The sequence below is a fragment of the Fistularia commersonii genome, chromosome 1 (genome assembly GCF_037954325.1).
Source record: "Fistularia commersonii isolate RoL2024-O1a breed Wild chromosome 1, RoL_Fcom_v1.0, whole genome shotgun sequence".
NCBI lineage: Eukaryota > Metazoa > Chordata > Actinopteri > Syngnathiformes > Fistulariidae > Fistularia > Fistularia commersonii.
The window spans coordinates 11,891,725-11,918,781 of record NC_141284.1 but is presented as its reverse complement, the minus strand read 5'-3'; the positions used below and the strand labels follow the sequence as shown (position 1 = coordinate 11,918,781).

Here is a 27,057-nt window from a genome sequence, read left to right as displayed (position 1 = left end):
ATGTAGTTGCAAATGAAAAACCAAGATAATGCAATATAAACAATTTGACATCAAGTTTTTTTCATGCTTGAGAATAAGGACAATTTGTTTAAATTCTCATAGAATGTAAAGTAAAAGTTACAGTCGTACATACACAGTTGTACAGAAGTTACAGTTGTACATACACAGTTGTACAGCATCCAGTAATAATATGTGAACTTAAGTGGTGTCTGTATTGAGCGATGTAGCTCATTCAAATCTGCTGTGCTTACTCAAACCACTCATGTAACGGAAAGATGATTATTTCCAAGCTAATGACACATAAACTCTCAGTCTCAATCACACTCTAATTTTGTTTTAGATTAAACAGTACAAGAAAGTGTAATTAGTTTAAAGACAATCTCAGTGGCTGAATCAGGGGTCATTGCTGCAAATACAACAAGAACACACCAGCACACCCAAAACACACACAAAACACACACTTACAGAGAAAGAGTGTGAGCGTGAAAAGGACAGAGAAGGAGAAACATACACAAATAGGAACTAAAGACTCTATGAAATTCAAAAAAATACATTTACTCCTTCGGTAGATTTTCCTCACTCCACTCCGCTCACTATATGCAATAATTAAGAGGATTGGTTGGGGATGTGTTCACATATTCAGAGATTCGCATTGAATATTATGATATTGTCAGTAACTATTTAATTCCATGAGGAAGAAGAAGGCTTCACCAATGCTATATCCATCTGTTACTTTTGAACCCCATTGAATGAGCCAAGCTGTCCTGCACCACATTTCATTAAGTGAAATCCAACTTTGGTTTTTATGTCTTCGACTTTGTGGTAAGACTGGACCATAGGTGCCTTTGAAAGCTTTTAAACAGCTTTTGGTAGACAGATGAAGAATGCCATTACTGAAGCTCTTATTGTTAAGAGCTTCTGTTAAATCTTGGTATCCAAACTGAAAAGCCCATTTCGCTTCTAACATAGTAATTACTGTGTAGCATGGGAAGCATGGCTCTCATCACTTGTTGATGCAAATGTCATCTATAGTAACAACTGAAATGGACGTATAACTAACAAACCTGTTCAATGGCAGGACGGTTAAAAAAGTCAACTGGTTCCATGAAGGTGAGCCATAGAAGCACCTATATTCTTATAATGATAATTGTATGTCACCTGTTTGTGATAGTACTTCAAGTAGTTCACTTGAAAATGTGATTGAAAATCCCTGTAGTCTGCTACATCTATACGTGCTGTGTTTACTCATTCATACATTTAGGTCCTGTATTTTAGTATTATTGGTCATGCATAATACTATGAGAGTGGAGCAACTTACCAGGACTTTGCCCCAGAGGTTGACAGCTAAATATAATCCCCTTTTTTTTCGTGCAAATTAAGCATTTGTGTGGTCCATAGTATAAAAGAAAGGTGTGACTTTAGTAGAAGGCTTTAAATAAATGTTGCATGGTTCCAAGCTGCTTGTATCTTACTATGTGTACCAAGGGGTTGTTGAATGCATTAATACATCATCATTTTTCTTTGAGTTTATAGTTGCTGTAGGTAGTCCAGACATAAGTCTGGGTCTGATTTTTTTCGTAGTTCATCTCTGAGCTTGTGTTCTTCTGAGGCCTTGAGAAAACGAATGAAACTGTGGAATTCAGAAAAAGTGTTGAGGCTCTAAAAATGCTGCAGGGAAGGAAACACTCCTGCACACCAGGATACAAACACAGAAAACTGAAGGACTACAAACTATTTTTAGAACTAACACACATGGGCCCCCACAATGTTGCAATTAAACACGCACTCTACGAGCGTCATTCATCTCCCAGAAAAACATAGACACACACAACCTACTGAACAGAGTCAATGGGTTAATTGAGTCTTGGAGGGGTTTGATATTTTTAGTCATCTAATTAATGAACGGAACATCAGATGAAAGATGTAAGCTGTGGCGAAATCTAATAAATTTTAGAGAGATAGACTGATTAGATAGTAGGGTGTCTCATTGTTGTGATCTTAAAAGAAAAAATAAATACAATGACTGGACAATAGGGCTTCTGTAGAAACACATCATGCATCCCATCATGCTTGTTGGATTTGAAAAATTATATAGAGTCTCATGTAGGAGGCCAGTAGGTGCAGTATGAAAATTCACAGCTCAGTGTGAAGTTTGAAATTTACAGTATAATGACAATAAGAAATTTCCCACTGGAAAAATAACAGAATTGTGTGCTTCTTTTTTCATGCTTAAATCAAATTTTCAATTACATCTTCAAACATCTGTTGTATTTATCATTTGTTCTAGCCTATGAAATCGGAAATATCCTCCTTATGCATTCCATAAAAGGGGGCATAGTAGCAATGCATCTACTTTTGCTTCCAGTGCTTTGATCCTTGGGTCTCCCAGAAGCCAAAGGGTGTGTGTGTGTGTGTGTGTGTGTGTGTGTGTGTGTGTGTGTGTGTGTGTCTGTGTGTGATAGTGTGTGTTAGTGTGTGTTAGTGTGTGTTAGTGTGTGTTAGTGTGTGTGTGTGTGTGTGTGTGTGTGTGTGTGTGTGTGTGTTTGTCTGTGTTTGTGCATGTGTACGTGTGCATGCGTGTGCACATTTCAACCAGTGCTTCTGCAGTGTGGCAGTGTATTTTATTGATTAACTCTGCAGCTCTATCAACTGCACCACTCTCACTAACACATAAGTAATTTCCATTGAATAAAGGAATATGGCTAGAGAGAGGGGGCAGGATGAGAGCTGTTCAGTGGACAAAGATGCAAAAATTGTCACTGGAGACCCCCTCAACTCTTCGCAGCCTTGATGCTTCTGACTCGATTGTAGGGGTATTTTCATTTTTTTTCTCCTGCTTTGAAGGGGTAAACCATAAGTACTTACTAGCTGACAATAACCCCAAAGCAAAGAGCATCTCGAACATGCCAGTTGTGTTTTCACCCTCTTTCAAAGTACTTGCCCACACATAAAACCTTGTACAAAATGGGAGTGCTGATACATTTATGCTGAGGTTGGAATGTATCTGGTAATTTTATTTTATTTTATTTTATTTTATTTTATTTTATTTTATTTTATTTTATTTTATTTTATTTGCTCACACTGGCAAATTTTAATCAAAGATTTGCAAAACCAGAATATCAGATGAATCATACACTAAAGTTGGATAAATACAGTTCAGACCCACCACAAGATTTTTTGTGTTTCTTTTTTTTTTGTCTGGGTTTGATGGGAGACATTATTCTGGAGAAAGACTTGTACAGCCCCAAGACTTCCATCCCACTGGCCTGGCACACACACATTTGGAAGCATTTGCAAAAACTTTGATTTTTTATAATAGCAAGAGGAAAAGTTATGTTCTTGGGACAGTGTGGTCATCCTATTTTTTTTTAATTGTGTCATGACTGAGCTAGGATAAGAACCCAAATGCATGACTCGTGGCACACAATTTCAAATAAACAGTCTTTAATGACAAAGGAAAAATAACTTTTTTAATCCGTCACTAAAGCAAGAAACCTGCAGTCTGCTGCTACATGGGGACTGAGACATCAGATGAAGAGGAAGGGCAAGCTCAAAAGATAAGAGGGGTAGATTTCAAAATAAAACAGCAAGCTACAAGATAGACAAAATCAATATAACTTAACATCTTTTCCTTGTCACGACAAATAGAAGGCTTATATGAAAACTTCTGCTCAAGTTGGATTGCACTAACATTACAGTATCCTTGTGCTCTGGTAAAATTAGGGGATGTGAAGGATCACATTCTATTTTATAACCGTTGTTTTCTAACTCTAACATTGTGCAACAACAGAGTAGTCGTCCACGAACCAGGTCCAAGTCACCTGCTGTCGAGCCTCGCTTTTAGTCACAGTTCCCCTTCTCTCATTCCTGCTTAGCACATCCTTTCCTTGCACCCTTCCTGCCTCTCAGCCACTACCTCAAATCACTCTCCAGCATTACATCAGCAAACAATAAGAATAAGAAGGGGGCCCCTGATTGTAGTTTATGTGGGAAGAAAATGGTTTTGTTTTTTCCAGCGTAGCTGGCTTCATCAGGACTGAGAGATGTTGAGCAAGTTTCATGCTGCAAACTTATAGACTCAAAGCCTTGATTGCAGCAGTTTGAGATGTGTGTTTGTGTTTGTGGCACGCACCTGCTTGTGTGTGTTTATATGTACTTCAGGCTGATTGGGGGTAATTTGTGAAATTCAAATTCTCTTAAAGTTCTCATTTCAGAGAGAGGTCTGCCGCTCTAGCGATGAAAAATCACCCACAATCATTTACATATGTCAGTAAAATGAGTGCTGATCTTTGTAAAACTTTTTCAAAAGGTTTCAAATCCCTCTCCCATCAACGAAGGACGAAGGTGACTAACATTAAATCAAACCATCTGATGTATAATAGCAATTCTCCTCAGACACTTTACCTGAAAGTGCTCAGAAAATTCATGCACACTGTCCCTTGATACACAACAGTTTGTTACTGTGCACACAATTGTGATTCCAAGTCATAGGTAGGAGGAGGTGAAACAATTCTAAATGTGACTTTTCATCATCATTCGTCATCTAGGCTCCATCTACAGTATTTCTGATGGCCCTAGGTGATGAGTAACAACTGCTGACATGGAATAAATTAAAAGAATCTTCTCGATGCACCCACAAATTCACAAAGACTCTCCCGCTATATATCACCAACTTTCTTCACATTGTGTGTTACCCAGTTGTTTTAGAGGGCATTGATTCTCTTCCAGGCAGGAAGATGTGTCATCGCACATGGATTGGATTGATAACTTGGTGCTAAATATAGCCCTGCAGTAGGAAGGAATAGGATATTTTTAGAAGTGTTTATAGTGGCAGGATTCGGACAGCGTCTGAGCTGAATGTCCAAGTGGTAAAAAAACAAATACAAAACATGTGCCTCGGAATGAGTCTTAAATGTTTTTATGCTGATGTAAGCTGTGTGATTGGTTTCATCGGCCTTACTGCCTGACCTGAGAATTGGTTTTATGTTAACAACAGTCTTTAATCCATATAGCAGGCTCTGCTTGGAGCACTGGGTCTCCTTGTTTCTCCAAATGGACTGAAGTTCTCAATTTACAATGACTGCAGGTGATACTTACATGGAGCTGTTGGATATCATATTGTTTTACTCCCCATTACCTGCTCCAGAGAGGGTGTGATTTGTGCAGTTTTTCCATTTTATATTCTCTTCAGCATGTACACCCCAAGAGATACCTCTGTGAAAGGTGCTGACTCATTCTCCATTGATCCCTCAGGTGCTTAGTCCAATATGAAGTCAATTGTGAATCCCAGCTAAATACTGTTTTTTCTAACCTTGTTCCATAAGCAATATCGACAACAATGCAGTACAAAAGATCTAGTCTTCTTCTGACTCAATGTGGCCTTCTAATATGAACATTTGCACAAGTAATCAGAGCGCATGAAATCAGAGGACAACAGTACTTCTCTGTGGGCCAGTGATTACATTTACGAAAATTTCTGTCTGACAGAACTTTTTTTGACGTCCCACCACAGAAGTGTAATGTTAACTATAGTCCTGGTACATTTTGGTAGGCCTGTTTATCCTGACTCACCAAATATCTCTTGCACTCTGCCACTGTTTTACGTGGTTGTTTAATCATCATTATCTTTTTTGCATTTTCATCAATGTGCTTTAATCTACTGAGCAGCAATGTATCCTGCAGCTTTCTTGACTCCTCATCTACAGTATACGTTAGATACATCTAATATTGTGAATCACTCCAAGTACACCTGGCCTGACTGACTCAGATCACAAAAGCACGAGTTCATTCATATCCAAATTGGTTATGGATATGCGTGAAAATAAATGTAAAAAAACAACAACAAAAAAAAAAAAAAACTAGAGGAGCAGAGCCCATAAACATCCTCAGAACTAAATATAACAGGACTATCACAGAACATTGATTATCTATCAGTCTTTTCAAAGGTTCCATTTGCATAAAATGTAAAAGTAGTACAGTACAGTAGGCAGAACAGCATTTCTGCCCATTTAATACTGCAGGTGAGTCAACCAGCTCAAAAAGAACGCATCTGTCAAACCAAAGCCTCTCTATCCCTCAGCTGTCTGAGTATATAACCACCATGCTGTCCAATCATTGATGACTCTGCAACTTAGGCTGGTAATTATACAAACAGTAGCTGTGGATGTATTCTGCCTCTTGATGGTCAACTGTGTTATTCTGTGTCATTGTGGAAAGTGGTCTGGCTGTATAACTTGGCCCGTTTCACCCAGGTATAATTGCTGCACCACACATAACACTGAAGGGTGCGTTGTTTGTGATTTTATTTTTGTGTTTTAATTTAGCTTAATATCAGATGCATCACAGTGCATACAGGTTTATGTCCGTTTGGCTAATTTGAAATTTTGATTCTTGAAAATGTATAGTTATATTTCAGCATTTTCAAGACTTGTCACAAAGTCACAGTTTAAATGTAATGTGTTTCAAAACTTGCACCATGATAGGTGCTTGTTAAAATAAGACCTACCTGTAGATAGTGACAGGGCCTGAGGTTGGGCTTGAAGTCAGATGGAGTCATGGGTTTCTCAAGGTTAAGTGAGGACTTCCTGTAGGCCTCCTTGGCTTGGCTGACCGTTAATGTGGACCAGGAGCTCCTCTTCATGAGCTTGCCATCTGGTGCCATGCTTAAGTTATCACAGGCAGAACACTTAACATCGTTATTACTCTTAGAAGTCTTCAGTGACAAGTCCAATGTCAGGTGACCATGAGCCGAGTCAGGGTAGTGACTGATATGGTCTGCAGGGTGTCGTGACATGATGCTTGGGGTTCTGTACGTACTGTCACTGTCCAGGTTGTCGTCTGAACTCCACCAACCCCCTGTGCGTTGCTTCCCACTACCATCACCTTTGCGCTCTTTGCTCTTGCTGCGTTTGCTGTGTTTGTGGTGGCCTTGCTGGTGCTGATGATGGTTTGAGCTGTCACGATGGGAGTCGCTTTTGGTGCCATTAATCTTGGAGGACCCTTCAAGGGAATGTGACTTTGTGAAGAGCTTTTGTACTGAATGAACAAGGTGACGTATGCGCCCGGGGCTTTCATTTCGCTGCTCTGACGTCGTAGTTGTCGTGGAGGTGCGTTGGTATTGGAGTGTGTGGAAGCCGTCGCGATGCAGTGGCATCTGCTTTTCAAACTGGTCCAGAAGGTTTGCTGGAATTCGGTTCATTTTACTGCTGCCTCCGTGTGTTGACGATCCACCGTCCTCTTGGTATTCCCTGCCACCTAAGTTGTTGCCTTCTACATCCCGCGAAGTGCTGCCATAGTGCATGCGAGGGAAAGTGCTACATGCGACTGAGTGGTCAGTGGCTGACATCGACATCGGTATCACCATGCACTCAGAATGGATGGAGCTTCTTGGGGAGCAGCGGTGGTGACCTTCAAGCGGGCAGCTCTCGGTTGGGCTGAGGAGGTAGGAAGGTGGCCGTGAGTCTCCATGGCGGAGGTGGTGGTCCAAGGAATGCTCACATCCTACCAGACCACAGGTATGCGCTGAGGTGGGAGATGTGAACTGGAGGTGGGCAGGGTGACTGCCAGAGAGACCCTTCATGTTCCTTGGAGGAGGGGAGCAGCTGTCCTCATCGAAGTCCTGAGGCGTCGACCATGAATACTGCTGGTCTAAAGGTGACAAAAAGACATGAGCGATGGATTACAACTGAGTAGAAAAGACACTTAACCAGAAGATGAACACATTTTGCCCATCATAGCGAGTTTGATTTTTGATTCTTAAAAAAAAGAGCCTTTGAATTGAAAGACAAATCAACATTTTACACCAAAGAAAATCTTAAATGACAGTCTTCTCCTCTGTGGCAGTGGGTAAGGGACACTCCTTCTCAGAAAAGTGAAGACAGAAAGCAAGAAGAGAAAAGCAGAAGCAGGTAGAGGCCAGCATTACCATTTATCCAACGCAAGGTGAAATAATAGCCTATCAGTCCATGGTGTTGTTCACATCAATCAAAGCTTAAGAAGAGAATTTAAAAGAAGTACGTAAAGGCATTCTTGCAATGCGATCACCGAAAACCTCCCTTAATGTAGTCTTAAAAGACATTCCTGCGGCTGCTGATTGGACAGATGTCCACACACCACATTCTAACATACTTAACTCAACTAACTAATCAACTAACCAACCAACTAACTAACCAGCTAACTAACTAACTAACTAACTAACTAACTAAATTTTGACTCATATCATTTTACTTTACCGCTAGCTCTTCTTTATTGAGACCAAGCTAGGAGTGAGGATTAAAATTTCATATATAGCAACAATAGTACAAGACTGAACATAGTCTCAAGTATTATAGGTCTTAGGATTTGAAGGGACAAAAATTAGGTTATGACCATTTCATTATTAAGAAAGTATTAATGTTTTGTCCCAATGCTTTGGTGGGATTTGCACTTAGATTCAGGCATTAATGCCCTTATTGAGTCAATTTGGTTTTCTTCAAAAAGCAGAATTTTATAGTTGGAAGGCTCAAGGAGGTTATATTGTTAAGTTATATGCTCAACGTTTTATGAAATAAAGAAAAAATGAATAAAAGAAACAGTCGTCAGCCATTACACCGCCTCATTAACCCCTACATTTTGTGTTGTGTTGGCCATATAGAGGAAGAGCCTTTACGAACTTTACGAGACCTTACAAATTTTGTGATTTTGACTGTTGACCTGAGATGTTCCACTGGCTATCTTGCAGTGCCACCATTAGGCGATACAGATGATATATATTTTCATTATGTTATGTAACTCATCTCGCAGGCATCTTGTTTTTCTTATAAAACAAAGTCACTTTTGGTAATCCTTTCCATTTAGATATTACTTGATAGTATTAACGCCTTTTGTGAGGTGTAGATTCGACACCATAACATATGCTATTTGTCTTCTTGATTTTTGCAACGATAGTTCCAAGAGGGTCAAAAAAAGATTTGTGCAAATTACTCAAAGGATTCTTAGCGGATTGTGACAAATGGTTGATGTTCTTTTTCATTTTTTTTCAATCGGACAAAGTATATTTCTTTCAAATTTACTTTTAATGAGGTCCATGAACCCAAACCCTGAGGTGCAGCTTTGCTGCGGCTACTGTCGTGCTCCATCTGTTGAGATGAAAACAAATTTTCGGTGTTTTTCGTACACCAGGATGTCTTGGCAGCCTGTTTAAAAATTAATCCAGGCTACTCTAAGCATGCATAAGGGAAAGTAGATGGGATGTTTTTCCGAGAAGAGAAACTGCTTTAAAGGCTGTAAAGAACTGAAAGAGAATAAAAATACATAAAAAATGTTAACATTATCCAATTGCCACAGGCTAAATCAGGTGAACTGGTTTGGTAAGATTGAGTGCTTGCTGATAATTGCAGCAGAGAAATGCTGCATTATTGATTGAATTGATGCTACATTTCTGTCTGATGTTATGTCATTGTCTTACCCCAAGGTCTAACTGCTGATTTTTCCTTGAGGCTTTTTCCAAGCTGCAATGAATGCAATGACTTCAAGCAGTTATAGCATTTCCTATCATTATAGAATACATGGCAGACTCACTAACCTTCTGCCTCTCTTTTTTCGTTGATGCTGAATTAGGGGAAGAAAAAAGTTTTCAAAGTCCTTTGACACATTTAAACAGGTGCAATTAGATGGAAGTTATTGTTAGAATCTTTCACCAGGGTCTCTACAATCATACCTGAATCCAGAATCTCCCCTCACATTACTGGCTGATGAAATGACTGTATGTGCTGTATGTATGTATATATATACAGTACAGCACAGATGGAGTGTGAATTTCGAAAGTTTGTAGCGATGACATTTCTGCAGCACAGATAGTAAGCCTGTGTTAAGCTTTAATAATCTCAAATGTTTTTAAGAAAATGGTAATAATTACACAAATAAAGACGTATTCAAAGTTAAATGTTGCCTCTGATTTTTGCTTGACACCACATGAAAAAAACTCTTCTTTCGGGAAGCACTATTTATCAGTTTAGATCAGTATTTGATCATTGATCACTTGGATCATCTAAGTGACAGAGAATTTACACGAACCTTTTTTATTTTCTTTCTTTTTAACAGACTATGTCTGCTTATCCCTCTCACGAGCATTTTTTATTTTACTTATATAACTTTTTATTTTATTTCAGGATTTACTGTAAGATGAACATTTTAATGTATTATAAGGCAGCATTCAAGATAATGATATGAAAATCCCCCTTTAGATCACATTTATGAAACATACTGTTTAAAAGAAAATGCGGACCTTTTGCTATTATATTAGCATATTTTTTAGTGTCTTAACTGACCGAGTCTGTAGGCCTCTTAGTAGGATGAGGGATAATGTTTTTCAAGCCCCCTGGGTTTTCTGGTGATAAACACACCTTAAATCTGCCCTGTGGAAAGGAAACAGTCAGAGGAAGGTGCTCATTTATTAAGGGCTTCTGTTTTGTGCTGCTGCTCCATATGAGTGGAGAGTGTGAGTAAAGGTCGTTTTGCTCCTCTTAACACATTAGCATTTAAATAGCATTATATCTACACTAAGTATCACTGACAGCTCCCACTCTTCTGCCCTGCTCGCGCCACAAGTGGAGTTTAAAACAAAGTAAAAAGATAATAAAGCAGTTGACTAGAGCGGGGGATCAGAGGCATTAAACCTACACACTAAGCAGCAGTTGGTATCATAGCTGGTCTTAACTGTCTGAGATACGAAGCAGTTCACAAGATTTGAGTTGAAGTGAAGCAATGAATGGCTGCGTTCATAAAGCAGTTTCTCAAGGAACCTCACTGAAGCTGTGTTTCACTTCAAACCTGCAGACTCCTGTAAATAAAATGATGATCATAGTTGGTGTTGGTTAGTCCGTTTATTTTGTGAATCGGTGAAAAAAATAACTAACATAGAAGCTCATCAGTTGTTTGCCTTTAAAAACACTCATTCAAATCAGAATGGACGGTGTCAAAGGAAGTTCTATTTGCAAGTTTACATCGAAAAGGCTCAGGGTGTGACTCAGAGACGAGTAAGACAGACAAAGCTCAATGCAACTGTGTGGGGTGGTGGTGAAGTATGATGAGCCACAACTACACATAGCATGTGGGCATGAAATCTCAGCCTTCTGCAAAATAAACAGGATGAAGCTCAAGAAAGCTTCCCAACACTGAGTGACAGATTTGGGGCTCTCTCCCTCCGTCAGGCTGACCTAGATGTACTTGGATTGAGAGCCAATAAATGATTTGTACTTGTAGTTCATTTAGTTTTTGAAAGCCTGATTTTCATAAAGTTAATATTTATTCAGGTTTAAATAAACAATTATTTACCATCTTTGCTGAGCAGCAGCTTTGTTGGAGAGAATTTATGGGCTGGCTCCATTTAAAGCCTGTTCTAAATTGGACGTGTTTTTATTTTTTGTTTCTCCATAACACTGTTGTTTTTCCTGTTTAGTGGGACACTTAGCATCGGAATTCCTTGCTCAGTGTTGTATTTATTCTGACTTATCATTTTGAATCTTTGTCACAAATCATGGCAGTGCATAAACAGCTGGGCATTTCTCCAGCTTCTACCAACCTTTTTTCTCCTTTTTTCCATTTTATGTTCAATTGAAAAACCAAATGACATTTCACTAACAAATGAAACATTATGTGAACAAACAGAAGTGTAGATTGCTATGAAGACTGGTATTTGTTCATCCAAGTGACTGCACTGTAAAATGTATGCATATATTTGAATCTGAATCCAGTAGCATTTGAGTTGCCAAGGCAATATTCCACTGTCTCAGATCACAGAAAGAGTGGGAAACTCTCACAACAATGATATTTTTCTTCATGGACTACTGGTCTTTAGTCAAACATGATATCCAAAATGGAAGAAAAACATTTGCAATGATTGACAAGCAGTTTTGTAAAGGGGCTATAAAAAAAGGCACTTTCATGTCATTGTATACGGGGTCAGCATTTTAGAGGTCACAAGGACAAGTATGTTGCATGGTTTCTCACACAGGGAGTGATCTTGTGACGTTACACACATCATCAGAATAATGACATAAAAAGAGCAGTGGTCTGCAAGCTTGCATTTATAAAATACAGGACTAAAAGTGTGGCGTTTCAGGAGAATTCTGCGGTGATGCCTTTTTATAACTTTGAACTGTTATCAATGACATCCAGCCTCAGGGCGGCACTGGGCGGTTTCTCCTCAGGCCAGCCTCGCGGGGGCACAGGGCAGTGTCTCCCTGAGCAGAGAGAGAAGAGGAAAGGCAAGAGTCTGGGACTGAGAGTAGGGACTTTGAATGTTGGGACTATGACAGGAAAATGTAGAGAGTTGGTTGACATGATGCAGAGAAGGAAAGTGGATATACTGTGTGTCCAGGACACCAGGTGGAAAGGTGGTAAGGCAAGAAGCTTGGGAGCAAGCTTTAAGTTGCACTATTATGGTACTGACAGGAAGAGAAATGGAGTAGGAGTTATGATTCTGAAACTGGACATTGAATGTATGATGCTCAATGTTGTTAGTGGCTATGGCCCCGTAGGTGAATGTTAGTTTGAGGAGAAGAAGTTCTGGAATGAGCCAGATGCAGAGATGCCGAATATCCCCAGAGATGCAGACTTCAATTGGCATGTTGATGCAGGCAATAGAGGGGATGAAGAAGTGATGGGCAGATTTGGGATACAGGATAGGAACACAGAGGGACAGATGGGGATAGATTGTGCAAAAAGGATGGAAATGACCGTAGTGATCAGTTTTCCAGAAAGAAAAGGTACATAGGGTAACTTATAGAAGCGGAGGTAGGAGCACACAGGTAGACTACATCTTGTATAGACGAGGTAACCTGAAAAAGATCAGTGACTGCAAAGTAGCCGTAGGTGAGAGTGTAGCCAGACAGCATAGGATTGTGGTTTGTAGGATGACTCTGGTGACAAGGAAGATCAAGAGGAAAAAGGCAGAGCAGAGGACAAAGTGGTGGAAGCTGAAAACGGAGGAGTCATGTATGGTTTTCCGTGAGGAAATGACAAAGGCTCTGCGTGGTCAGGGAGAGATTCCAGATGATTGGACAACAACAGCTTTTGTTATCAGGGAGACAGTTAGGAGAGTACTTGGTGTATCATCTGGAAGGAAAGTAGGTAAGGTGACTTGGTGGTGGAATGAGAAAGTGCAGGAGTGTATACAGAGAAGGCGGCTAGCAAAGAAGTGGGGCACTGAGAGGACTGAAGAGAACAGACAGGATTATAGGTGGATACAACAAAAAGGTAAATTTAGAGGTAGCAAAGGCAAAACAAAGGGCGTACGATGACCTGTACAGTTATCGGTTGGACAGTAAGGAGGGAGAGAATGATCTCTGCAGGTTGGCGAAACAGAGAGATAAAGGTGGAAAGGAAATACAACAGTTCCAGGTAATTAAGGATAGAGAGGGAAATGTATTGACAGATGCTAGAAGAGTGATGGGAAGATGGAAACAGTACTTTGCAGAGCTGCTGAATGTGGAAAATGAAAGAGAAGCAAGGGTAGAAGAGGTGGCTATTGTAGACCATAAAGTGGTCGCAAACTACTTTGAAAAGAAAGTAAATGACATCAAATCCTCTTTCTCTCACAATCCAACTAGCTCCACTGCCAACCACCCCTCCCCACCCATCGCACCAGTCACTGCCCTCCCCCAACCCATCCTCTTCATTCCTTCCCTAACCCACCTCAGCCTACCCTACCCCACTTCACCCCTCTCTCCTCCCCCGAGGTCCTCAAACTCATAGCCGACCACCTGCTCCCTCGACCAGGCCCCCTCACCCCTCTTACAAGCCATAGCACCAGACCTTCCCCCCTTTCCTATCTCACCTCATCAACACGTCCCTCCAAGCAGGCTGCTACCCATCTGCCTTCAAGTCTGCAAGGGTCACCCCTTTGCTCAAGAAACCAGCACTTGACCCATCTGATGTCAAAAACTATAGACCCGTCTCCCTACTACCCTTTCTCTCAAAAACACTTGAGTGCGCAGTCTTTAACCGACTCTCTCACTACCTTCAGCAAAACAACCTCCTGGACCCTCTTCAGTCAGGGTTCAAAGTAGGTCATTCGACAGAGAAAGCCCTCCTTGCAGTGTCACAATCACTGCAGGAAGCGAGAGCGGCCTCTCTCTCGTCTGTGCTTACATTTCTTGACCTGTCAGCCGCGTTTGACAGTCAACCACCTGATCCTTGTCTCCACCCTCAAGGGTCAGAGTGTCACAGCATCTGCACTCTCCCTGTTGGCATCTTACCTGACAGGTCGCACCTACCAGGTGACATGGCGGGGGGCTGTGTCTGAACCACACAGACTGTCTACCGGGGTTCCACAAGGTTCGGTTTTAGGCCCTCTCCTCTTCTCCCTGTACATGACATCGCTTGGTTCTGTCCTTCGCTCCCATGGCTTCTCTTACCACTGCTATGCTGACAACACACAGCTGATCCTGTCCTTCCCTCCACGAAAATGTACCTCTTCACCAAGCACTACCCCACTAATCACATTTACCACCCCCCCCCCAAAAAAAAAAAAAAATGAAGAAATGAATGTATGTTTGTACTGTATATGGTTTTGAGATGGCTATTTGGTAGAGTGGTGACTTCTGAATAACAACTACTGGTACTTTGGATCTTTGCTTATTGAATTGCAATTTTTGTAAGTCGCTTTGGATAAAAGTGTCTGCTCAATGACTGTAATGTAATGTAGCACAGATTAGTAAAAGTGAAATGAGGTAAGCATTGAAGAGGATGAAGTGTGGAAAGGAAGTTGGTCCTGATGATATACCTGTGGAGGTGTGGAAGTGTCTAGGAGAGGCAGCGATAGAGTTTCTTACTAGATTGTTCAACAGGATTTTTGAGAGTGAGAAGATGCCTAAAGAATGGAGATGAAGAGTGATGGTGCCTATTTTTAAGAATAAGGGGCAACAATAGAGGGATAAAGTTGATGACCCATACAATCAAGTTATGGTAAAGAGTTGTGGAAACTAGTCTGAGAGCAGAAGTCACATTTTGAAACAGCAGTGTGGCTTCATGTCTAGAAAGAGTACTACAGATGCAGTATTTGCTTTGAGAATGGTAATAGAGATGTACAGAGAAGGGCAGAGGGGGCTGCATTGTGTTTTTGTAGACCTAGAAATAGCATATGACAGGGTGCCAAGAGAGGAGCTCTGGTATTGTATGAGGAAATCTGGAGGGGCAGAGATGTATGTTAGACTGGTGCAGGACATGTATGCCAGCTGTGAGACAGTGGTACGATGTGCTCCAGGGGTAACAGAGTATGTCAAGGTGGAGGTGGGAATCCATCAGGAATCAGCTCAGTATATCCACCTTCCTTCTCTGCATCATGTCAACCAACTCTACCTTTTCCTGTCATTGTCCTGATATTCAAAGACCCCACTCTCAGTCCCAGACTCTTGCCTTGCCTCTTCACTTTCTGCTCCCAAACACGCCTTCCTCCTCTCCTTCTTTAACCTACTGTAGCACAATTTTCACTGGTACCCTGTAAGTGATCAGTATCAATAGTGGTCATTGTTAACCTGGGCCTCGACCAGTCCTGTATGAGAGTTTTATGTTTTGGTAAAAGTTTTGTGTTTATGTTACGTCTGCATTTATCCGGCCTTGGGACTGGTCTTGGGAGACACTGACCGTCCCCCCCCCGAAGCTGGCTCAGGGAGACAATGGCCAGTGCCACCCTGAGGCTGCAGTGCACTAATCTCTTCAGATGTAATTAGGATATTAGCAGGGTGTCCTAACAAATGTAAAATGCCCCTATTTCTTTCTTCCCTTAGTTATTCTCTATATCCCCCCAATATAGTTGTTGCAGAGCCAGCCATAGTATTTAGCTGAGAGAGGTTATGGGACTTAGATAAGGAGAAGGTATGTGTAAATGAGAATATATGTACGAATATTGTGATCTTGCTTATGATGGAGTGTCTTATCTGTGCTGCGCTCAGTACTCCTCTCAAGTGCTCAATGCTCTTGTGCTGCCCCTCTTTTGTATCTAAATTGAACAAAATACTTGTGTAAATTGTCACTTGCTTGATTTGAAAATGCACATCCTCTCACATCGGTTATATCATCCCACGCTGTGTTTTATAAAATGTTACAAAACTGTCTCGCAATCTTCTAATCATTTCCCACATGACCAACAAACTTTTCAGAGGAAACCACCAAAAGACTAAAAAAAAAACCCTCTTATTTACAATAGCTATAAAATATACCAACTTAAGAAGTGCCCACCACCTGAAACTCACAACAAGTATGGTTGATTGCACTTTCTTTTGTGACTTGTCTATCAATCAATCCAGCATAGCCATCAACTGTTGAATAAATCATGTTGATTGTAGAACTCTGCCACAGTTAGTGTTTATCTCACTTACTCCTCACACTTTTGTAACAGTCACGGTGAAGGCGTGCCCAGTCAACTTCTTGGAGCAAGCCTCAGAACAGTTTATTAAAGTATTCCATCCCGTGTGTCTTTGTTAAATTACCGAGTTGTAAATAAAATAGAATCAGGCATTCAGGCTTAGTTGTTGTTTGCATGGAAAATAATAACTAACTGTCAAAAGGCACTGCTTAAAGAACCAATATTGCAGCAGCTAAACAGGAAGTTCCTGACATCTGGACCTCTTCCCTGACAAGGGTTGTGTCAACAGTTTGAGACAAACTTTACTTTCCTCTTGACTAGAAGGTTCACAAAAAACCCTCCCATCAGAGATGAGATTTTAGAAACCCTATACATATGTCCCAGGGCTCCTCTAGTATCCTCAGTCTTCACTCTGGAGAAGACAATTGATATCCCCTCCCTTTTAATGGAATTTTCCTCTGGGCTCTGACAGCCCCTCCAACGAGCACAGCAGCAATAATAGGGAAGGGCAGAAGGACACTGTTATGACCTTTGTGCAGTGGAAGTGATACTGACAGTGAAGTTAAGACCCTAATCTGTTTCTTCCTATTTCTACAAAGTCAGCTGGAACAATTGAGCCACAGTCATTTACAGTGTTAAAAGATTTTGCCTGGTTTTAATCGCACCAAAGTTTGTGAATCTCTCAAAATGAAGTGCATTACCTTACAGGAAGGACATGAGTAACGCTGATATGGAGCATTTAATTACTGCAAGGATAACATTTTAGTGCACAGACTTGAGTCCTACCCAAGAGGCCATTCAGAGAACATAAAAAAAAAGAATCCTAGAGATCAAACACTTTTCAAACCACATGACCCCAATAATAATCCAAAAGATTTTCGTGTGCCCCCAGATCCAACCAGAGCAGCTGCAATGGGATGACGGGAGACATGGAAAACATGGCCTTGTATTTGGCCTTGGATTGGATTGGACTGGATCCAGCTGCAGCCTGTTATCTAATGCCAAAATGAGCAAGATAGAGACAGACATGTAGACATCGAGAAAAATGTGCTGGGAATAACAGGAAATTGATAGATGACAGTCCAAACTTATAAAATTTTTCCAAATGTTATTCCGACATAGCTCCCGTTTTGATTTTTATACCCTGGGGTTAATCTGCAACATTGTCTCCCGACTCTGATCTACAAGCCATTTCTTCTCCCTTGCAAGATGACCAAAACTGATTTAGAAAGTCAGAGTGGTTGGCATACTGCATGTATTGCTGTAGGTTTACAGTAGAGTTAAAAGTAATACGATGTTATTTCAAACTATAGGGCTGTACTTACAATTCACATGAAATCTGTGAGACTGCGCCTCACTATTCGAAAATATATATTGACAGCATACACACATTGATTTCTTTACCGAAATATTCCCCACACATGGTACACACATGGATTGAAAACTCGTACATTTGAGAGATCAAGTTTTCCTGGGTGAAATAGTCAGAAGTTATGTGTGATGACAGATAATCAGCCTTGAACACCACATCATACTTGTTGCATTATTTTCCACCTTCTACACCTACACATCATTAGCCTTTAGGAAAAAGAGATGGCTTCATAAGGTCTTATCATAAGGTCCCGTGAGAGAAGAGGACAAGCCCAGGAATGCAATAATCACCCCATTTAAGCTTTTTGAGTTCATGAGCACCTATCAAACCTTTCAGAGACTGATGGACTTCGTATTACATGACCTTGGCTTTCTGTTGTTTATCTTAATGACATATTTATGGCCAGCCCATTGACTGAAAAGCACCTTACCTGGGTTTTCGGTTGTCAAAGCGAACATGGTAGATAGTCAACCCAGCAAAGTGTCAGTTTGGACTGCCAGTGATTGACTTCTTGGGTCATCGCATTTTGCCACAAGGCGCAGCCCCATTGCCTTCTAAGGGCAAGCAGTGGCACCAATTTCCCTGTTGAACCTTTGTCTAGGCATTGCAGGAGTTATTGGGCATGGTAAATTCTTTATAAAACTCACCATATATATGCAGGACTGTCTCAGAAAATTAGAATATTGTAATAATTTTTTTTTATCTTCTGTAATGCAATTACAAAAACGAAAATGTCCTAGATTCTGGATTCATTACAAATCAACTGAGATATTGAAAGCCTTTTATTATCTTAATATTGCTGATGATGGTTTACATCTTAAGAAAACTCAAAGATCCTATCTCAAAATATTAGAATATCATGAAAAAGTAATTTTTGTTTTTTTAATTGCATTACAGAAGATAAAGAACTTTATCACAATATTCCAATATTCACAATATTCCGCAGACAGTCCTGTAAAAGTATTCACGTATGTATACATATATATATACATATGTAGTGAAGTATATCTGGGACAAAGATAGGAAGAACGGCGACATACCACACACTGCGATGGCCATAATCTCCATCTGCGGTAGGGAGAACATGCCACGAACTAATAAAAAAAGGAAAAAGAAACAATGGTGGTAATCCCACTGGAAACCCTGACATCGGCCGAGATCACTGCCAAGAAAAGCCACAGAGCCTGGAACTCAGATGAGACTCCCAGCAAACTTCCACTTTACCATGAAGGGCAGATCTCTGCGGGCCAAACAGACTGCTGGAGATTTTAACAAACGGCCACCTTGACTACACCTTGGAGTAGTCGCTGCCGTGCTTTTTAAAAGAGTCTTAGTTATGAGCAATTGGCGAAAATCAGTCACATATGATGACGACAATGCCCATTGACACAGGCACCCAATATCCACTACATTACCATTTCCACCCTTGTGCTACCCACCTCCTTCAGCCACTTTACGGGGTTCTGCACCTTAAGAAGGCAGACAACCCTGTGGACAATCCCTCCAAATGTTGTCCAGCTCTTTAACAGGGCTATGCACTCCTTCGTTGATGCAGCCTTCCTCACCCATTCCACACCCATTATGTTTGTTGCTTTGACAACTCATGCGTCTGACATAGCATTGGGGGATTGAACAGCATGTGGAAAACACGTGGCAACTACTCGCATTTTTTAGCTGGAGGCTGCAAGTCAGCGAGCGCAAGTACAACACTTTTGATCGGGAGTTGCTGGCCCTGCTCCTGAAAACCCATCATTTATGGGTTCTGCTGGAAAAAAGAGGTTGCTCTTTCACAGCTTATGTGGACCATAAACTACTGACCTTCACCATGTCCAAGGTGACATAAATATTATAGGGCGTCACAGTCGCGCAATGGCGCAGTGGTTCACGCTTCATCAGCCACACAAACGACCCTGGGTCGATTCGGACCAGGGGACATATTTGCGTGGAGTTTGCATGTTCTCTGCAAGGGTTTTCTCCGGTTTCCTCCCACAGTCCGAAAACATGCAGGTTAATGAGAAAAATTTGGAAAATTGCGCCAAATGAATGAGTGAGTGAATTGTTTGTCTATATATGTGGCCCTGCGATTAACTGGCGTGTACCCCACCTCTCGCCTGATGACAGCTGGGACAGGCTCCAGGATCCCCCGCGACTCTGAGTGTGCAGGATAAGCAGTAGAAGATGGATGGATGGATGTATATATGTGTTTTATATATATATATATATATATATATATATATATATGTGTGTGTGTGTGTGTGTGTGTGTGTGTGTGTGTGTGTGTGTGTGTGTGTGTGTGTGTGTGTGTGTGTATATATATATATATAAAATAGGTAGAGAGAGACAGACAGACAGACAGACAGACAGACAGACAGACAGACAGAGATAGTTGTGATGGTAGTTACGAGAGAAAGAAAACTGTTGAATAACTACATGCCCCCACCCCCCGCTAAAATAAGCGTGATAGCTGGTTTTTGCTTGACAACAAACAACAAACAGAAGTCCCATCAGGCACACATCAAATCTGCATTCAAAGCTATTTTAGCTGAGTGATTTAGGCTAAACTGTTGAGAAACATGTTTCTAGAGTCATTTATTTAACGGTTTGGCAGCTCTTTTGAGCAAAAGCAGCACTGGTCCCAGCGTTTCTCTCAGGAGGAAGCTGGAGTGGAACATTTGTGCAAATGCACTGCTATTACAGTGGTGAGGGAGCAAACAAGTCAAGGAATTTCATGTCTTTGAAGGGATTTTCCTGGAATAAATGTGTCCACTCGGACAGGCACTGTTAACAGCTCCTCTGACAAAAAGGCCACTGATATCAGAAGAGCAACCTTTGCTATGCAGGCAGAGAATCTAATGACTGTCCTGCAGGCATTGGACTGCTGCAGAGGCTGCCCCCGCCTCTGCACCCAGCGTGACTGCAGTCAGTTGCAGGTAGACCTGAATCCCCTCCATGGACATTCACTAATTCAGAGACACAAATAACCTGTTATTTCATTGCGCACGCGCACCCCCCCCCCCCCCACACACACACACACCCTCCCCACAAAAAAGTCTGTTATAAGGTATTGGGAAACAGGCTAAAATTCAACATTGCTCCTGAAGCAATCTATCATAACTGCTCCGACAGGAGACACTTGAGAGACATTTGAGCACCTATACCAACAAATGCTATTCCCTTCATCCACCAAGTCTCTTATACATGTTCTTCAAATTTTGAAAGGTTGCCTGGTGACAAAGATTGGGTATTAGTTTTTGCTTCAGGCCATTGGTAGCGCATTGGAATTGATTGTCACATCAGTCAGTAGTCTATCAGTAGTCTATCAGCCCGAAAGTGAGTGGTTCTAAACTGTTGACTTCCTGTCAAGAAAGAACATGTAACATGTAATTCTGTGAAATAAAACTTGATATTTCATTGCAGGAAATTAAATATGAGGTTAGATTTAATAGCTTCATGAGTTTGAGCGCTGAAGGTAAATATCTCTGTAATGTATGATAGAAGAAACCAGGAAAATCTTCCTCTTGCAAGGTGTAATAAAAATCAATACACATTGATTATATTTAGACACATAATATGTGTTGAGAATCAAAGTCACTATTGTTTGTTCATCCAATATAATAAGAATTGAAAATCACAGTAATTACTTTGAACTGGGGGTCTCTTTTTATCATGGTATCACCAACAATTGCTGTTTTTAATGATGTCACTGCATTTATAATGTACAACTCATAATTCTAAACTTTTGGGTATGTTGAAGCATTGAAAGTAAATAACTTTAAAAGTCCAAATCCATTCCCTCACTGCAATGAAAACCATAAAACCTCTCTGATTGGACAAGCTTTACTTTGCAATCCATCCATTTTATGAATGATATTTTAAAGAAAATGGAAGTACTTCATATACTTAAAGACTGTGTCCATTCATTTAAATCAGAAGGTATTATTTATGTGATAGCCATTACCAAAGATAGGACCTAAGTACAATACAGGGCTGTCACCACCAAAGTCACAGGGGAGTTACTATGGAAACTGTGACTGAAACAGGCTTCAGAAATGCATTGTCATGGGAAGCATTATGAGAAATTCCCCAAACCTTAGAGGTACATGAAATGCCTGCAATATCCCTCGCTAATTTCCGCATCCAACAAGACAAGTCCCCAAGGGCGTTAACAATATTGCTGCATCCCACTGCCTCTTGATTGGCCTAAAACGCTTTGTCCTTGAGACTCAAGGTACTCATGTATTTAATTTGTATGTGGGAGTAAAATAAAGGACTCAAATCAATTACTTAACCACAACCTAGGCTGCAAATGAAGAAGACAAACAGGGAAATGTGGAGGCTTGAGTTTTTGTTGACTTTTAATAGCCTCCTCCCTTGGAGTTGACACAAAATGTGCTGGGGTGCAGCATTTGCTCTTGTCATATGGTGTGATATGATAACAGTGCTATTTTGAATCATTGGAGTGACAGATGAAAACACTAGGGGTATGGTTCTATGAATGAGGAAGAGGAAACGCTCTCCTGGATCATTCTGTGTTCTAACAGGGAGATGAAAAATGATACACGTCCGGGGAGGAATTAACATAAGACAAGGTGAAATGCATGCAGCCAGCCAAGCTTATGTTGGATTAATGTTGTTTTGCATGAATTAACAGGGTTCATCTGAAACGTGCTGTGAATCTGTTTCAGTCAGTTTTCTACTAATTGATACCTAATAATATTCTGCTTGGAGTCGGAGATGGTGATTTGATTTTAAGATGGCACCGTAGTTCAGTTGTACTAATATAATTTTTTTTTCCACGCTGATGATGGAAACAGATTTGATTTCCTAGCGTTATCAATCTGTTTTACAACCAGGGAGTATAACATTTGATCACAGAAGGAATAACAATAATAATTTTGAACACATTTTGAGAAGAGAACAAGATGCATTTGCAGGTTCAAATTAAATCAGTGATTAATAGGATGTCAGTCCCAGCAGAGACCAAACTGCCACCTCTGTTAGCTGTTCTAAGATACTTTTACATCAAATGTGGTTGAAAGATTTTCTCTCAAATAATCAAAATGCATCAGTAACCTGTTTGTCATTACCAACTAAAAGGCAGTTGATTGCCTGAAGATGTCTCTTAAGAACAATTCAAGGGACATGAAACTGAATGTAAACAATAAGCAGTGGGAAATATAAGAGCAGAATAGTGCAAATATCATGACAAGTATGGCATATTGGTGTGTTAATGAATGCATGTCATGGTAAATTGTCTCAGCATGGGGACCAAATTTCTTAAGTCAGGACTCAGCTGTCCGCTTACACCTAAAGGACAAGTGATGCTCATTCAAATAAAGTGCAATGCAGAGTGCTCATCTTGACAGGAAAAACAGAGCAATTGAGTGAGGGGGGGAAAAAAGGCATTTTTGTCACAGGAAAAACCAAACCATCACTGTACAGAGGAGGTGGCCTTCATTAAACCTTTCAGCCACGCATAACCTGATTCTTGGATTGCTCCCAGGGTGGATTAACACATACTTACCCTTGAACTCATGCTACCCTGACAACCCGTATAATGATGGAGAGGTTTAGCGACTAAAAGCCGACCTAAAAATCTTACAAGTGAAACCCCAACTCTGGTGTGCCACCCTGCTCCTCAATATGTTAACAAATCCTTTCACCTTAAATGCTGGGCAGGTTCAGGGGTCAGGTCTTAAGGTCAAACTGGAGAGAAGAGTGCTTTTCACACCTGGAAGACTTTTCCAGGTGAGCATTTTGTGAATCATATATCAGAAAAAAAGGAAATTTTCCAATTGTCATAGAACATGTTTAAAGGTTCTATGACAGTAGGAAATTGCCTTTTGTCTTGTGCAATTCTACATTTTTAGCAGTTTACTTCATTGTTCAGGGCAAAAATGGCAAACAAGTGAATTACATAGTAATCATATGACCATACATAAATATGTTATAAATCTAACCTGTATAACAAGAGTAAAATGAAATCTCCTCTATCCTGTCAGATAATCATTTTAAGATGAATCAAACATTTTGGTCTGCAGGTTTTTTTTTTGTCCGATATTCACAAGCTATTCACAAGCTGACTAGATAAGCAGCAGGTCGAGGGATATAAATATTTTTTAGAGAACCCCTCTGGATGCCAATTGAAAATACAGCTGGTTGTTTAACCTGCAAAAACAGCCCCTGAAGGCAGCAGTGATTGATGGTTTGGATTTAAGAATAACCATTAAATGGAGCTGACTGTCGCAGAGTGTAGGGTTTGGAAGTGAACGTGATTTCAATATGCCGTACACTCTCAAAGAGCACTTAGGCTAAGCTACGTGCAGTTAGAGACCAGCACTCAACAAAAGTGTTCCACTTGTACAAAATTTGTAACACGTTAGTGACAACCTCAACCAACATGTGACTGTTGCCCTGGAAAGCAAAATGGTGTGTTACATTCCCGTAAACATGTCTGATAGAGCTATGAGTCATGGCATGCATCCATCATTCGCAGCATCATAGCCTAGCTTTCAGACACTGAGATTAACCTGCAGTGACCCATTAAGAAGCTGGGTGTGGAAATAATGCTTCCTGGGATCCCCATCCCAGACACTGAGAGGTTATGAGATCTCAGATAAGCAAGGCCCTTTGAGGTGAAAGCACAGTACACACTATTAACCCTCCTGATGCGAGGTTACTTTCACGTTCCACAGGTGTTTGTTACCATGCACAAAACAGATTTAAACGGTTAGCTTTTATGTCCCGAGATTTTTCCTGCCACCAAAGGAACACAGATTTGAACACAGTCTGCAATAACAAAAGGAGTCAACGTCCTACTTTTTGGATCCATCTGCAAAGTGCCTAAACAATTGTTTCACACCCTCACACAGCTGTAACACATCATTCACGTAGTCATCAAACACATACAAAAAAAAAAAAAGATCTCCAGATTACCTGTTGGATTTCAAGACAGTGCCATCGACATATTGTCTCTGAAGCAGACTTTCCTCTGTTGAACATCTGTGGGTGGAGAAACAGTTTGGGAGCAAATCTGTTGAAGTGGGTGCAGAACATGGGCCATACCAATTGAATTATGAATTGTTTTGTGTGTTTTACAATAAAAAAAATGCACAATGTAAAAACCTTTAGTGTCAGAACTACATTTTGCTAAAAAAGATAACAGGTTGGCTTACTCTGCACCATTCAGTTTTCCCAGCTGACTGTTAGGTCCTTCAGGCATGTACTGTATTCTTCTGATGTTGGTACAAAGTCCTGGGGCGATGAAATCTGAACTATGAGAAATCCATCTGACTTGCTCAAGATCTCCACCTGAATTGCTTTGATTTTAAACAGCTCAAGGAGCTGCAGGCAGAGCAGTCAATTGATGACTGGCAAAACATAAACTATGTCCCACTAATCAAAAGGATGAATATATCTTGATTGTAATTGGACCAGATGTTAAAAAAGTGCATGTTTTATTGGTTACACACTTCCAAGAACCTTTTTACTCTCTGAACCCAACCATGGCCAATATCTACCTAAAGGGTTGTCTTCTCCAAAAAATGATGATAAGATTGTTGTGGCAGGAAATAGTCAAATTGCGACACATTGTCTGGTAGTAATTACAAAGTCTTGAACTGAGTCAATAATCACTGAGATTGTCTATGTTGTATTTGCTGCATCCTGATTCTATTAAATTGCAAAAGTCTGCTAGAGGCCATGGGAGACTGAGTCTCCATGTTACATGAAGGTAATTTGCTCCTCTTCAACTTCCAGCTGTTTAAGCTCATCAAGTAATAAACAAAGTTTAAATAACTATTCTGTCGCGTGTCATTGAGCTACTGCCCTTCTTATTCTATGAGCAGGACAATGGTATGAGTCAGTGACGACAGCATTAAGGAAAATTGAGATTTAAACAATGAAAACAATGGGAAATTGAAATGGAGATAGCTGTTTCGACAGGCCGTGTTCTGAGATGGATCATAATATGGAAATTCAGGTGGTTGTGAAAAAAGTACCCATGCTGCAGACTGACAATAACCATCACTCTTATGCATACCCAGTCTTATCTAAACACAGCAATGGATTGCTTACAATTCACCGGCAAGCCAGCACATTATCTAAAACCCTCTCACCCTGTTTAACACTTGGCTAGCCAAGCAATGTATCCATTAAGCCTTCATGAATAAAAGTGCAGCTTTGATCAAACTTTGATCATAATCAAAAGTCAATGCAGTGCTTATATACAGAAGGATGAGTTTGTGGTTTGGTATAATCGCAAGCATCTCAATAGGAAGCAGTGATGAATATCTTTGGGGCTCCATTGAGACCAGCCTCTTGACATATGAAAAGAGCTGACAGTAGAGTGGACTACACAAGTAAATGTTCAAAATGACATTATATTAGTAGCTTGAGTCAGGAATTTGTTTTCTTTTAATAATTAATTAAGCAGAATATTGTGACATGTGGTTTTGAGTTTAAAAAAATAAGGATGTTAAAAAAGATGTGAGGGGGAAAGCTGTTAAAAGAGGAAAAAAAAAGTCAAGCTACTGTTTAATATGTTCATCCAAAGTGCATTGGCCCTTTCGCAAAGATGAAAAATCAGCCTACAATCAGATGGAAGACCTGTCTGCAAACTGCATTCAAAGCAGCAGTGTATTAAAACCCCAGTGCATGTCATTGGTTTTGATTACTTGATTAAAGAGAAAATGTGATTTCAAGTGAGACAGTAGCAAGATGAACTCCCAGAGTGAGTTGGTTTGACCGCCATGAACAGCATCAAATTGACCGATGAGCAAGAAGATTTTATCAAAAGAGTTGATAGGATAAAAAATGATGCGTGTCCAGTGTCAAATATCTGACCTTTGACCTAAACTGGACAGGAAAAAATATGTATAAGAATGTATTAACTCGGTGGGCAGCCACTATCAAACCATACAATCGACCAGTACATCAGTGCCAAGTTCAAGCACTGTGCAAACTGTATATCAGCCCGTGTGCAGCAACTTAGCTGACGAGGAAATATTTAGCTCAAGTAGTTAGGTAGTTAACAAATAGTAGTTAACAAGTAGTTAACAAATACATTTTTATTTGAATAAGACAGAGAGAGTTGGCATCAGTTGCACATATGAATGCAGGCACACATGCATGCAAACACACACTAGCACAGACATGCACAATGTCTGTCACAACAGCAATTAAGAGACCATTCCATTCTGATTTTAATGCAAGGGTGAGATATTTTATTTATCTACACCATAATGACTGCCTCCTTCTCCTCCTGCTTCTCTTCATCCTCATCCTTATCATCATCCTAATCATCATCATCATCATCATCATTATCATCATCATCATCATC

The 27,057-nt window shown here is 40.4% G+C and overlaps 1 protein-coding gene across 6 annotated transcripts in view; it reads right to left on the bottom strand.

Annotated features, from left to right (window-relative positions):
* The window catches only part of dlgap2a (discs, large (Drosophila) homolog-associated protein 2a), a 132,590-nt gene that overhangs the window by 45,622 nt on the left and 59,911 nt on the right, over window positions 1-27,057 (bottom strand). For 4 of the 6 annotated variants that reach the window (XM_086147980.1, XM_086147970.1, XM_086147945.1 and 1 more), the window contains exon 2: window positions 6,506-7,647. The exons of 1 other annotated variant lie outside the window; for it this stretch is intronic. In XM_086147980.1, the coding sequence (XP_086004106.1) occupies window positions 6,506-7,579 (1,074 nt within the window). In that variant the 5' untranslated portion in view covers window positions 7,580-7,647. Of the gene's footprint in view, window positions 1-6,505; window positions 7,648-24,653; window positions 24,720-27,057 lie in introns of those variants that run through there. One more of the 6 variants, XM_086147954.1, reaches the window with a different exon arrangement.